The sequence below is a fragment of the Lycium barbarum genome, chromosome 3, assembly GCF_019175385.1.
Source record: "Lycium barbarum isolate Lr01 chromosome 3, ASM1917538v2, whole genome shotgun sequence".
In the NCBI taxonomy this organism is placed as follows: Eukaryota; Viridiplantae; Streptophyta; class Magnoliopsida; order Solanales; family Solanaceae; genus Lycium; species Lycium barbarum.
In genome coordinates, this window is record NC_083339.1 from 134722139 (window position 1) to 134735604 (window position 13466).

Here is a 13466-nt window from a genome sequence, read left to right on the forward strand (position 1 = left end):
GAATCCCGCATGACTAATGTATGAACCAATTAACCCCTGAATAAGAGCACCCATAGCATAACACAACAATTAGTTCAGACCAGCCACCACATTTCATTCAGACTGTAGATGCTATATAGCCTTCCACTCATCTCGTCCTAATACAAACTTACAATACTAAACTTAGTCAACCATTTTGTGTTATGCAAAAGATTCTTATTTATTTCAAATTAATATTTCTATGATTGTTTGTATACAAAATGGATCATATATAAGTCTGTGACAAAAATATCAAGACTTTATGGTGAAACTGGTCTAAAAGGATGAGGCATTTTCTAAAAAATATCTCTAGAGCTTAGTTTGAAACTGTAAATAAGAGTTATAGTGGTCCAGGATAGACACAGAAGGAGAGTACTTCTTATTGATCACCAGAAACCTGTGACACTTCACCGCAATATGCATGTGCTCTTCTTTGTTTGCGTGTAAACATGTACAAGCATTTTGTGTGTTTTTAGCCTACGGATTTTTCATTCACATATTCTTTGTTTCTTGCTCTCTTATATTTCCTGAGTCTGTCTCACTTTTCATTCTTCTTTTTCCCCCTTTTAGGGTCGTGAATTGTTCCTTCAAACACAAGGATAGTAGGATTGTCTTTTTCCAATTTTCGCATTTGTCCATAGAAGGGGTGAAATGTAGAATATACTGAAGGTTGTCAGAATAGTATATGGTAGTTAGAATATTGCTAATATTTTGGTGGGGGTGGGGGCGCGCAAGAAATAGGGGCAGGTGGGGAGAGAAATGGATAAAAGAATTTCAGTTGTGCTAAAATATCAAACTTTAACTGGACAGATTAACTAACGACAAGCTGATTTATTAGCCATGTAAAAAATGTATTTCCTCTGCTCTACTTTGACTCAATTTTTTTATTGGCTAGTCTGTTCTAAAAAAAACACGTTTTTTATATTTTTCTTAATGAGATAGTTTTATAGCTGCACAAATATTATATTATGTTGCGGAATGGAAGTTGAGAAGAAACTAATTAAAAACTAAGCTAAGCTAAAGCTACACTAGATATAGCTAAAATGTGATTTTCATTGATATTTCTCAATTGAGACTTACAAGGTATTTATACAATGCAGCCCTAGATAAATTGAAATGACAACATTATCCTAATAACTGACATAGGGTGCAAAAGAAATAGAAATAGAAAATTGGGACTAAACTATAAAGGATGAAAATTATGCAAATACGCTATTTTTGAACTCACTTAATACAATCTGCAACATATTATGGTGTGTATAAAATTACTATAAGTTTCAAAATTCTTAATGCCATAAATATTAATAACATATTCATTTATTTCTTCAACTTTGTTTCAACTCAAATTTCGTCAAATAAAATAGAAAAGAGAAGTATACATTCAAGAATAAGTCTTTAGATAGGTTGGCAAGAAATTGAAGAAGGTAACTCGTTTTTGCTTAAAGAAGCAACACTTCTCTTTTGTAAAATTACACCAAATAGAGTAATGGTATTGTGAGTCTCATTACTATGATTACTATTTATCTCATCTACTCGAATGATTGCCTAGATGCCTACAAATTTAGGGCAATAAAAAAGCTAGAGGAGTCTAACTACCATACCGCAATAAAACGAAGTCTAACTACCTAACTCGATGAACTTTAATTACCTATTCAAACTCAAAAGCATTAGAGCCCGTTTGAATTGGCTTATAAGTTGTTTATAAGTTGTTTTCAGTTTTTTTGAGTGTTTGGCTGGTCAGCTTAAAGTCATTTTGTGCTTAAAATAAGCTTAAAAAAATAATTGAGCCCATTTGACTTAGCTTATCTAAAGCAGCTTATAAGCTGAAAACAGCTTATAAGCCAAAAAAAATAAGTTAGACTATCCCAACTTATTTTTTTTAGCTTATAAGCTGTTTGCAACTTATAGGCATAAGCCCATCCAAACAGGCTCTTAGTCTTTTTAACTTTGGTACTCGCATGGAAGCTACCACCATCTTTTGAAATATAGAAAAATTAATATTCTTTCTTGTATTCAAAATGCTTGAACAAGTAGTCATACATCAGTATTCATCTTGACTAATTTCATGTGGTACTTATTACATCAGATAATTATAACGTTTTTATCTCTGTAAAAATTTAAATATGATATCTCATAGTTCTTAATTTACTTCATTATTACTAAGTCACATTTTTTACAATTTTAGTGTACTCCATACACTATCCAACAAATCAATAAAGATACACATATAGGTAATAATATATATACCCTAACAAGGTAAATTTACTAGTTTCAACACGACATTTATCATTTTTTCAAGTTATCAACACATATTTGCTATAAAAGTTACGTGTAATCGATTGCTTGAAAATTTATTTGGGTTTCTAGAGAACCGGTTTTAGATTTATTTTTTGAACAATAAATAATGCTAATAGTAGTTTATAAGAATAAAAATAATAAAAGGAAAATTATTCTTTGTCATATAGCAGCAATATGGTTTTTATTTTTAATCAATAGCATATCATACCACGGGAAATAATGTTTGTTCAACATAACAAAGACCCGCATCTCATCTGTCACAGCCTCACAGGACCCATTTATAACTAATCCACTGAGAAAGGGGCCTCTCATCTTATTATGGGAAACCTATTAATTACAAACTATGTCACATCATATGTCAAACAAGAAAATTAATAAACGTACACCACTAGTGACTAGACCCACAAATTCACTAGTACATACATACACACTGCAAATAGTAATAATACATTAATACCAAAAATGGAACTATCAGTCTTTATACATTTTCCAAGAAGATTGAATAAAAAGGTGACAGCTTTGCTACAGAGTACAGAACCAGTGAATTGAGTAGGAAATAGGAATCATGTGATTTGTTGCTTACTGTCTCATCTCTCCGTTATAACTATTCATATTAACAAAACCTTTATAATTTTTCACCCACTAGTCAGTACCTCACTACTAGTCCTTTTTCTTGAGTAGTATTCTTTCTTGGTATTTTTGTTCTTTTTGGGGTTTGCAGCTTTTTATTCTTGAGGTTTTTCAATGGCCTCAAGTGCTTCAAGATTCATCAAGTGTGTTACTGTTGGTGATGGTGCTGTTGGCAAAACTTGTATGCTTATTTGCTATACTAGTAACAAGTTCCCCACTGTAAGTTTTTTTGTTTTTATTTACTTACTTTCTCTTTTCCCCAAAATATTCATGTGGGTTTCTTGGTTTGTCCCTCATTGTTTCTGTTTGATGCCTAGATAACCAGGATTTTGGTTTTTTATATGTGGGTTTAGCAGCTTTTTGTGTTCTTGTGTTTCTTCTGATTTTTTACTTTACAATATGCTCTCTTTTTGCCTATTCTGCCTGTCAGTGCTTTATCTAACTTATTCTTGAACGGCTGTCTGTCTTGGATTTTGGTTTCTTGGTATGTTCCATTCTTGCTGCCACCAAGATCACAAAAATGGGGGAAAAAGAAAAATGTAGTGGTGACCTAATGTGATTCTTAAGTGTTCTGTTGAGTTTCTTTCCTGAGCTTGAACTTCAGTTTTCTGAGTCTTTGTATATTTGTTTAAACCAGGACTATGTTCCAACGGTGTTTGACAACTTCAGTGCTAATGTGGTTGTTGAAGGGACCACAGTAAATTTAGGTCTTTGGGATACTGCAGGTAAAAATATCCACTGATTAGTTCCAAGATGATTTCTTATTTACCATCCTCAAATCAAGGAACATCGTTTAATAATCATTTCCTATCTGTCCTTTGATCATTTTTATAGGACAAGAAGATTACAACAGATTAAGGCCACTGAGCTACCGAGGAGCAGATGTTTTTGTCCTAGCGTTCTCCTTGGTTAGTCGTGCGAGCTATGAGAACATACTTAAAAAGGTGTGTTCTGTTGAAACTGTCAATTTTGTGAGTTTATGTTAGATGTCTTTAAGGTTGCTGACAATCGATTTTTGGTCAGTGGATTCCTGAGCTTCAGCATTATGCTCCTGGAATTCCAGTGGTATTAGCTGGCACCAAACTTGGTAAGTACTTAACATGTTTCCTGAATTTGCAATTATAATAAATGCTGATTCTTGAATGTAACTGCTTGGGGTAATGTGCTTGCTAAAGTGCTAATATGTCTACTTATAAAAAAATAAAAAAAAAAGTTAAATGTGTTGATCGTCGCTGCCCTTTTGTAGTTTTGGTAATACTGTATTCAATAGCATACATAACATAAGGCGTTTGGATGATGGAGGTAAAAAGACATAAATTGAGAACTTTTTATTAGCATTGCGGTCACTATAACTTGGAGTGAGATCTGGAAATGAAACGGAGGGAGTATTGCTATAGAAGTCGTGCTATGTGCATCAAAGTGGTCACTATAACTCGGTACTACCAAAAAAATGCAGCTTCATAACTTTTCTGCCTCAAGTGTTCTCAAGTACAACAGGAGCGGCAACCAGAAGGGAAGTTACCCAATTAATAATTTTAACATTTTTGCGTTTGTATGATTATTATTATTATTATTATTAACTTATCTTTCACTTTTGTTTAGTATGATGATGATATGATATGGGCTTAAATGAAGAAATCGAGATTAATATAGCCGACCCCAACTTGTTTCTGACTTAGGCGTACTTGTTACTCCCTCGGGTTCAAAAAGAGTGTCCACTTAGCCATTTGCACACCCCTTAAAAAAATACTAACTCCTACGCAAAAATAGGTAATTTGGCTAAAATGCCCCTAATTAAATAGGTATTGGGATTTGTTCACTTAACACTTTTTTTTTATGACATGGGAATCCGCAGTGCGCACAGGGTAAACCCAGCTCCTGTGCAATGGTCACTTAACACTTAATAAGGGAAAATCTGGAAAATTAAGGTTAATTTTATCTTGATTTGGTAAGTGGACATTCTTTTTTAACCAAAAAATAAAGGCTAAGCGGACACTTTTTTGAACCGGAGGGAGTATTGTTTTGCATTTGTATGATAAACCTTCTTCAAGTTGCATAAGCTACATATTTTCACAAGATTGTACTTGCTACTCCAGATGGGGCACCATATGCTTCAGTATATTCAATTTGAAATCCAAAAGCAGAAGCTATAGAGTATGTTTAACCACATAAGGAAATGAGGAGAGATAGATGGCTGCCCAAGCCTCTCAAAATTAAAGAATGTGCCTAGCTACCTAAAAATGTAAGTAGTGGAGGTCTCTAGGGCTTGGTATAGTGGTAAGAGCATAGCGTGTGGTGTGTGGGTAGACGCACATCAGTGTTTTGAACCCAAAGTAGTTAAATGGAGAAGGGTAGATGGGCAGTCCTATTATCCACCAAGTTTTGAACCCCGTGCCATAATTGGCCTTCGGGGGTTTCTTGCTTATCAAGATAATGTATGCACTGGAGACTTTAGGTTAGCATTCATTTAAGTTTTGCGGTAAAGCTTAATAAGTAAGATATCTACTTCTTTTCAGGGGCTAAACATTTAAATGCAAGTGCTAAGGCTGTCGTTAGCTTTTTGATAAACTATTAGATGCTGTAATAGATAGTACTATGGAATCTATAAATGTAACTTGATTTTCCTAGGTTTATTCCTAGAAGCTTTTGGTTGCTCTCTGTTTTTTTTGTTCTAATTGCTCTTTACCCAACTTGATTGTCCTGAGCCATTAACTCTCTCACCCCGCTTAGCTAGAGATGTATTTTGAAGTCACAGATGTTTACATTCTTGGGCCACAATTAATTTGCCTTATAGGACATGCGCTTCAAACATCTGTATGAAATCTCTGGACTTGCAATGTATGTTAAATTATTTCTGATTTAACATTCATACTGCAGTTTGTGGAACTAAAATTTCAATAGAAAGCTATCTTTGGCTTCTTATTTTTTTTGTTTTTCCTCCGTTGTGGTTCATAATAAGTTCTTACCAAATCAAATAGTCCTCCCAAGCTATACTTTCCTTTTCCCGTTGTAATTTGTACCTTTTAGTTTTATTATTGCAAGTGTCGAGCAAGACTTATAATGCCAGTTTACATAACCTTTGTGGTTGTTGTCCTAAGGCACACATTTTACTCTGGAAACTGAATTTACTGAGAGCAACTTCTCCTTCTCTTGTTGCAAGTTCCTTGCAAATATTATATTTTCTACTATGTTGTAAGATCCTTGAGTAGCGTTCCTATAGCTACCATCAAGTACCTCTCCACTATATTACACTTTCCTTATGAAAAATAAATAATAAAATAGACAGACTATTTCACTTTAAAGGATCATAGGTAAAGGTGCATAAAGGGTTGGGATGAAAGGCAACTCCCTGATTGTCAAAATGGTGCTTTTGTAACTGGTGATGGATGCTTTTCAATCATAGCTTAGAAAACTGCAATATAAATGTTAATACTTCTTTATCAAAAAAAAAAAAAAAGTGTTAATTGTACTTCCATAGGACTGATGAGTGAAGTGTTAGTTTTACTGTGTACTAATTTCAAAATAATTTATAAAAGCAAAGGAAAAGGAGCAGCAGATTTAGATATCCCACAGGAGAAGGAATTGTTCGAAGGATAGCCTTGGCGCGATAGTAAGAGTTGTCATCGTGTGACCAGGAGGTCACGAGTTTAAGCTGTGGAATCAGCCTCTTGCAAAAATGAAAGATAAAGTTGTCAACAATAAACCCAATGTGGTCCCACCCTTCCCTGAACCCTGCGCATAATGAGACTTTATTATACCGGGCTGCCCCACAGGAGAAGGAATTTTATAGGCCAAAGAAAGGTTGCAGAGTCATTTTTCACTATATTCTAGTAGTGGCAAACTGATAATCATAGTACAATGGAGAATAATTTAGATACCAAAGGCTTCTCATGCCCAAGTATTTGTGGTCGTAAAATTCTAAAATGCTTGGTTGGTAGGTTAAGCAAATTGCGGTTCCTATGATAATCTGTTATATTTGCTCTATTTTGTATCTCTGTTGGCTGACTTTGCATTGCTTTCTTTACACTTATTCTGGGTGGAATCACATTCTACATAAAAAGAAAATTGAATATTAACGTTTATTTGAAAATCATGAGATTCGTTGATTGATAGAATGGGTTGTTGTGCTCATATATGATTTTGGATAATCCTAATATCATGAGTTAACTTTAGACCCAATTTCCATTTTCTTTACATGTATCAGAGTCGAACCCATCCTTTGGTTTACCAAACGTTGAGCTCCCATGTTATTCACTATCAAAATGTCCAACCGTGAGTGTGCAAAAAGGGTGTTTAGTGTCCCACATTAGTTAATAGAATGGTTGTTGTCTCCTGGTCTTGCATAATTCTCGCCACATGAGCTAGCTTTTAGTGTTGAATTAGAACCAATTTTCATTCACAGAATCAATTCAAAGGAAAAGAGCAAAATTTAGAAAAAAGGTTAGTGTGGTTGGAACAGTATCCTTGAGTACCTGGAAGGGAATTTTAGGACTTGGTTGGAAAGGGCCTCTGTGATTGATTCTCATTTTATTACTATGCCTAGCAAAGGGAAGGTGACGTAGAGTAAGAATGAGGTTCTCATTCAAAACCATTCCACAAACCAAAGACTGGATGAAAAGCAGTCTACTGTTGGGACTGCCTAGGGGCTCCCTTAGAGTCTACTTGTGATATTGGCAAGCTCTGTTCATGATGTGCAATCTTTCTTGATTCTTGGTTATGCATTAAATGTTTTTTTCGTATGGATGATGCTACAGATCTTCGTGAGGATAAGCACTTCTTGGCTGATCATCCTGGATTAGTTCCTGTCACCACAGCGCAGGTCTGGCTCCAATCTGTCAGTTGTATCTTGCTCCTTTGCATAGCTTTGAATAAATGGAGGGGCTAATGTTCTCCACATGTTCAGGGAGAGGAGCTGCGCAAACAAATTGGTGCTGCCTACTATATCGAATGCAGCTCTAAAACACAACAGGTGGGTCAAAGTAGTATCTTTTCCTAAGAAAGTGTTATGCAGTGAAATTGGTGCTTAAACAGTTCAATGAACTAAAGATCTTGTTTCAAGAAGGGTAAATAAAATCAACATTATTTTTTAAATTTCAAAAGAAAAAAACATATATCAGAAACAAATGCCTCCGTGCTACACATATAGATTGCATCATTTCAAATACCCTAGAACAGGAGGATCTTTTTAGTTCTTTGGGTGAGTGTTATGCAGTTAAATTGGTGCTTAAATGGTTCCATGAACTAAAGATCTTGTTTCAAGAAGGGTAAATAAAATCAACATTATTTTTTAAATTTCAAAAGAAAAAAACATATATCAGAAATACGTGCCACCGTGCTACACATATAGATTGCTTCATTTCAAATACCCAAGAACAGGCGGATCTTTTTAGTTCTTTGGGTGAGCTGGGAGGGTGTGCTGGCCTTTTGTGTTTTGTGTTTGCCGCTTCATAGGTGTCAATTCTGTATCAAATATAGGCCCCAATGCCTATTAGGCAACAACCTATTTTAACATAAGATGCAGATCGATTTTCTCTATTCCTGGTCGTCCTTACACTCATCAAGAATATAGGGTACATAACCTTTAAAGGATAGCATTTCCTTCTAATTTTAGTACTTAAAGGCCTTCAACTTTTAACTGTTTCAAAAAAAAAAAAAAAAAAAGGCCTTCAACTTTTAACTTCAGAGAAAAGATTTTCTCGATGCTGTATCAGATCTACCCCTTTATTGGGATAGTTGGAAACATTTCTTCTTTGAGCTATTGCAACAATCTTGTCAACTGCTTTAAGTATGTGACTGACTATTGTAGGTGTATGTACAATGTATGTTACAGAAGATATTTGTCAAACCTCTACTATTTTTGGATCATTTTTAATCTGACTGGAAATATTATTATTAGGATATGCTTTCCCTGTCAAAAGTTCTTATGGACTACCTACTAACTTTGGCCACTTTCAGCCTATTGTACAAGGGTAGGCAGACAGTTTCATTTTGAGGTTGCAAAAATAAGTTTTCTAATGTTAGTCTGCCTTGAACCTTTTGGACTTTAAAATAGTGGTAGAGTGTTGTGCACCCAAGGGTGTGGGCTAGCGGTCAATGAAGTGGGTTGAGAACCATAAGGTCTCAGGTTCAAATCCCAACGAGGCAAAAATACTAGGTGATTTGCCCCATCTGTCCAAAGCCTTGATGGATAAAGTTACCCGGCAACTGTACTGGTGGGAGATTGCAAGTACCGCATGGAACTAGTCGAGGTGTGCTCAAACTAGACCGGACACCACGGTTATGGAAAAAAAAAAGTGGCAGAGCATCGCAATCCTTTGGATGCTGGTTGAATGAACCTTTACCTAATAAAAGAATAGCGGTAGAGCAAGCAATGCTGTAGTTAGTGGCAATCTGACACAACCGTTTACTTTTGTACAAAACATTTTGCTATCCCTATTTATCAACTAATTCACAGAAACTTCATTCAGCTACTGTTTTTCATTTCTTGGAGGTCTCTGGTTTATTCACTTGAGTCAATCATTCAAATGTTATTCAGGCTTGTGTTATAACATCTTTGGATTGAATATCAACCTAATATTCAAATTAAGTGAAAAAGGGATGATTAGGATAGATAATGGATCTTTAACTTGCAAAGCATGGCTCATACATTTTCTGACTTCCTCTTTCCTTTTTCCTTGCTCTGCTGGCTTTGTATGTGTGCGGGGGTTGCTGTCTGAGAATTTCTTGATATAGTAAGGCAACTTCAATGAAACTATTCATTGAAAAGAAAGGGCACCTTGGCCTCTCTTATTTTGAAAACGCAAAAGGGCCAAATATACCTTGTACTATTGGAAAAGGGCCAAATATACCCCTCGTTATACTTTGGGTCCAAATATACCCCTACCGTTATACTATTGGCTCAAATATACCCTTCCTCCGTTAAAGTTGTCCACCTTGGACATCCTATCCTACGTGGCAATGCCATTTGATGAGGTGGATGCCACGTGGCTTGCCACTTCATCACTCCTAACCCATTCACTCCTCCCCTCTACCACCACTAAATATTATCACCCCTCCACCCTCTCCACCACTATTGCCACCATTATTTGTCATTTTAAAAGTACCTTTTTGTTCCAACCATGAGGAGCTGGAAGTTCAATGGACACAACTTCATTTTTCTCAACTGAATTCGCCATTTGCCACCTAACCAAAAAAAAAAGGGCAGCCCGGTGCACTAAGCTCCCGCTATGCGCGGGGTCCCGGGAAGAGCCGGACCACAAGGGTCTATTGTATGCAACCTTACCTTGCATTTCTGCAAGAGGCTGTTTTCACGGCTCGAACCCGTGATCTCCTGGTCACATGGCAGCAACTTTACTAGTTACGCCAAGGCTCCCCTTCTTCCCACCTAATCAAAATTCCAAAAAAAAAAAAAAAGGGGAACGAGCAAACCAACTAACTCTAAATGGGTACACAATGTCTCCTACTATAAAATTGGAGGAACTAAAAGTTCTTTAAATATGATTTTTTTAGTCTTTTTTTTCTGGGTACATCTGTTTTTTCCCCCTTACTCTTACCTTTTTCTTGCAGTTTTGGGTATGCAAAATCTAGTCTGAAAGTACAACGAATTTAGTGCAAATATGACAAAAACCCGCAAACATTGCTGAGATTGTTTAATGCTTACTGTTGCTGTTCCTTTTTTAATGGTGGTGGAGGGGGTGAAAATTTTTAGTGGTGGAAGAGGGGAGGAGTGAATGGGTTAGGAGTGATGAGGTGGCAAGCTACATGGCATCCACCTCATCAAATTTCACTACCACGTAGGATAGGATGTCCAAGGTGGACAACTTTAACGGAGGAAGGGTATATTTGAGCCAATAGTATAACGGTAGGGGTATATTTGGCCCTTTTCCGTTTTGAAATTAGGTCAAGACCTTTAAGTTCCCCATTCAAATTTGGACCAATTTAAGTATTGGATGTTCCAGATACTATTGATCTCTGTTCCTAACCGTTCTATGCCTATCCTCGCTTCCACCTTATCTGTACTTCTGTAGTTTTTTCCTCCCACATTTTCTTACTGAAGATCCAAAGGCACTTCTGTTTGTTGCCTGACGGTTGGCTATTTTGTTTTTAGTAAAAAATTATTTATACTGACCTCCTTACTTTTGCCTATTTGATCTTAAGAATGTGAAAGCTGTATTTGATGCTGCAATCAAGGTCGTCATCAAGCCACCACAGAAGCAAAAGGAGAAGAAAAAAGAACGTCGAGGATGCCTCATGTTAGTAAATCTCTTAAACAATCTCTGTCAAAATTAGTTTTTTAGCTTTGGTACCATATGGAAGGTGCTACATGCCATTTGTTGCATTGATTATGCATGGTTCTCCATTGACATTTTAAGTTGGCATACAGAAACAATAGCTCTGCTACTTTGTTCAAACCTCTATGTTTACCAAAGTGTCTCCAGTGACTAAGTAGTTACATTTTGAACCAAAAAAAAAAAGGACTTAATTGCTCTTATGTGTGCACAACTTTTTGTTCGACCAACAAATCAAAATATTTTCTTGGAGGGGGCATAGTCCGTAAAACATGTAAGTTTAATATACTGATGGATATCTTGATGTTCCCTGTCTTGAAGCCACATACAATGTGTGAAGACCAAAGGAAAGACTCATCGTTTGTTTTATTTATCCATATCATGCCAGAGTATATATTTATCATCCTTTTTGACATTGACAAACTATGGCTCTGGAATGGTTCCGGTACTCAGTAATATATGTTCTTGTGACATTAACTTGTTGCTGTCATATAACATGAACCGAACCAGAAATTTGATATTATGTGGACAAGGTTTTCTATTCTAGAGATAGTTGTAATTGCTAAATATATTCTAGAAATATGGTTTTAAAGATAGCACTATTTTCAAGACTCCCTTGTTAAAAATTTGCAGCAATGAAAATCTGATGAAAATAACAGTAGCCTTTTCACATGACAAAAACTTTATTCAAAGAAGTAATATGTAGAAAGCAGTTTTTTTTTCTTTTTCTTCTCATGCTTTTTCACATTTGGAAATTTTTCTGCACCTCTCATTTTAATTCAAAGTTATAAGGCAAATAAATTCATTAAATGGTGATTTGCTAACTATGTGATAGGTGCCTAAATGATGTAGTTTAAATGATTTGTACGGATGCGTACAAAATTCACGTAAACACCTGTATACTTTTTTGGCTAAGGGGTTGCTTCGATAGGAACAAAATTGAGGTGAGGTAGCGCCCCTCCTTATTCACAGATTGGTCAATTCAGCTCCATTGAAGTGTCCGCACTAGCAACAATCTTCGTTTCTATTCTGATTCTGTTAGCTACAAAGGCCAACCTACACAAACTCTCTGTTGCACTAACTTAGAAGCATGGATCAAATCTTCTGTTCAGACCAAGGCTTATTATAACAAAAAAGCTTCAAAGTTTCCACTTCAATGAAGTAACAGACATAAGGAAATAAAGAGAATATCAGGCCCCATCTAGAGTTTCTGGGTATCCAATCTGGCCCCTCTTATGAGTATATCCATTTCACTTTAAAGGGATGTCTGTTTCACTATTAGTGGATTATAAGTCTGCCAAAGAGTTGAGAGTTATGTCCTGGTTTCAGGGGTGATGGCCAGTGTTGGCTGTGGTATATGGTGAGATATCTGACTGGCCACAACAAAACACACAAGGAAGAATATTCTGCTTTCCATTTGTGGTTTCAGTTTGTGGTGGTTATAACGCCTTATGTATTAGGAACTCATTGTGTGACATTTGTCACTTAACAGTTTTGCCTTAGTTTTTTGCCTGTGCTCTTGGGACTCTTTTATAGTGGATGGTCGTTTTTGCAGCATTTTCTGCTATGTCCGTAATACTAACATCTCTTACCTGCCACTGCAGGAATGTGATGTGCGGAAGGAAGCTCATTTGTTTGAAGTGACCAACTCAATGTATATAGTTCCCATCAGTTCGGCCGCTAACATGATTATATCAACGGCTTGAGTGCACTACTTACAACACTTACATTCTATGAGAACTTTTATGACGAGCATAACGTATTTGTTTATCCGCAATCCAACTTGTTGCTGAAATGACTATTTTGTCTGTAAAAAAATTATATACTGGGTTTTTACTGCAATTAGATGTGATTAATTCTGCTATATTGTTCACAACAGACGGCATGCCAAGTAGACTAGCGAGTAAATGCACAAAGGTGGTTCTTGCATATTGCAATACAAGGAATACTGTAGTCGTACAAAACTAACAACATTAGTTTCATGCCAAGTTGAATTTCGTGGGCAGATAACTACGACTATCAACCACTTACCCTGATACTTTTAAAGAAGAGCACTAAAGCAACAACAATATTGAGGCACAGGCTTGCAGTTCTGAGTCACATTCTAAATTTTGGCGCCTTGTTAATAAGCGCACATCTATGTAATGTATACAGCACATCACTGCAATCATAAAACTTGTACCTGAAACAAAGGACAGATGAAAAAATGGCCTACAAATAAAGTGATAACAA

General features: G+C 36.0%; 1 protein-coding gene across 1 annotated transcript; it reads left to right on the forward strand.

Moving 5' to 3' along the window:
* Positions 1-2773: 2773 nt before the first annotated feature.
* LOC132632727 (rac-like GTP-binding protein 3) lies at positions 2774-13098 on the forward strand. Its single transcript, XM_060348778.1, has 8 exons — positions 2774-3165; positions 3584-3671; positions 3781-3890; positions 3970-4033; positions 7701-7765; positions 7850-7915; positions 11104-11198; positions 12839-13098. Exons 1-8 carry the CDS (start codon positions 3061-3063, stop codon positions 12876-12878), a joined length of 633 nt encoding a protein of 210 aa, XP_060204761.1. The 5' UTR covers positions 2774-3060; the 3' UTR covers positions 12879-13098.
* Positions 13099-13466: the final 368 nt, after the last annotated feature.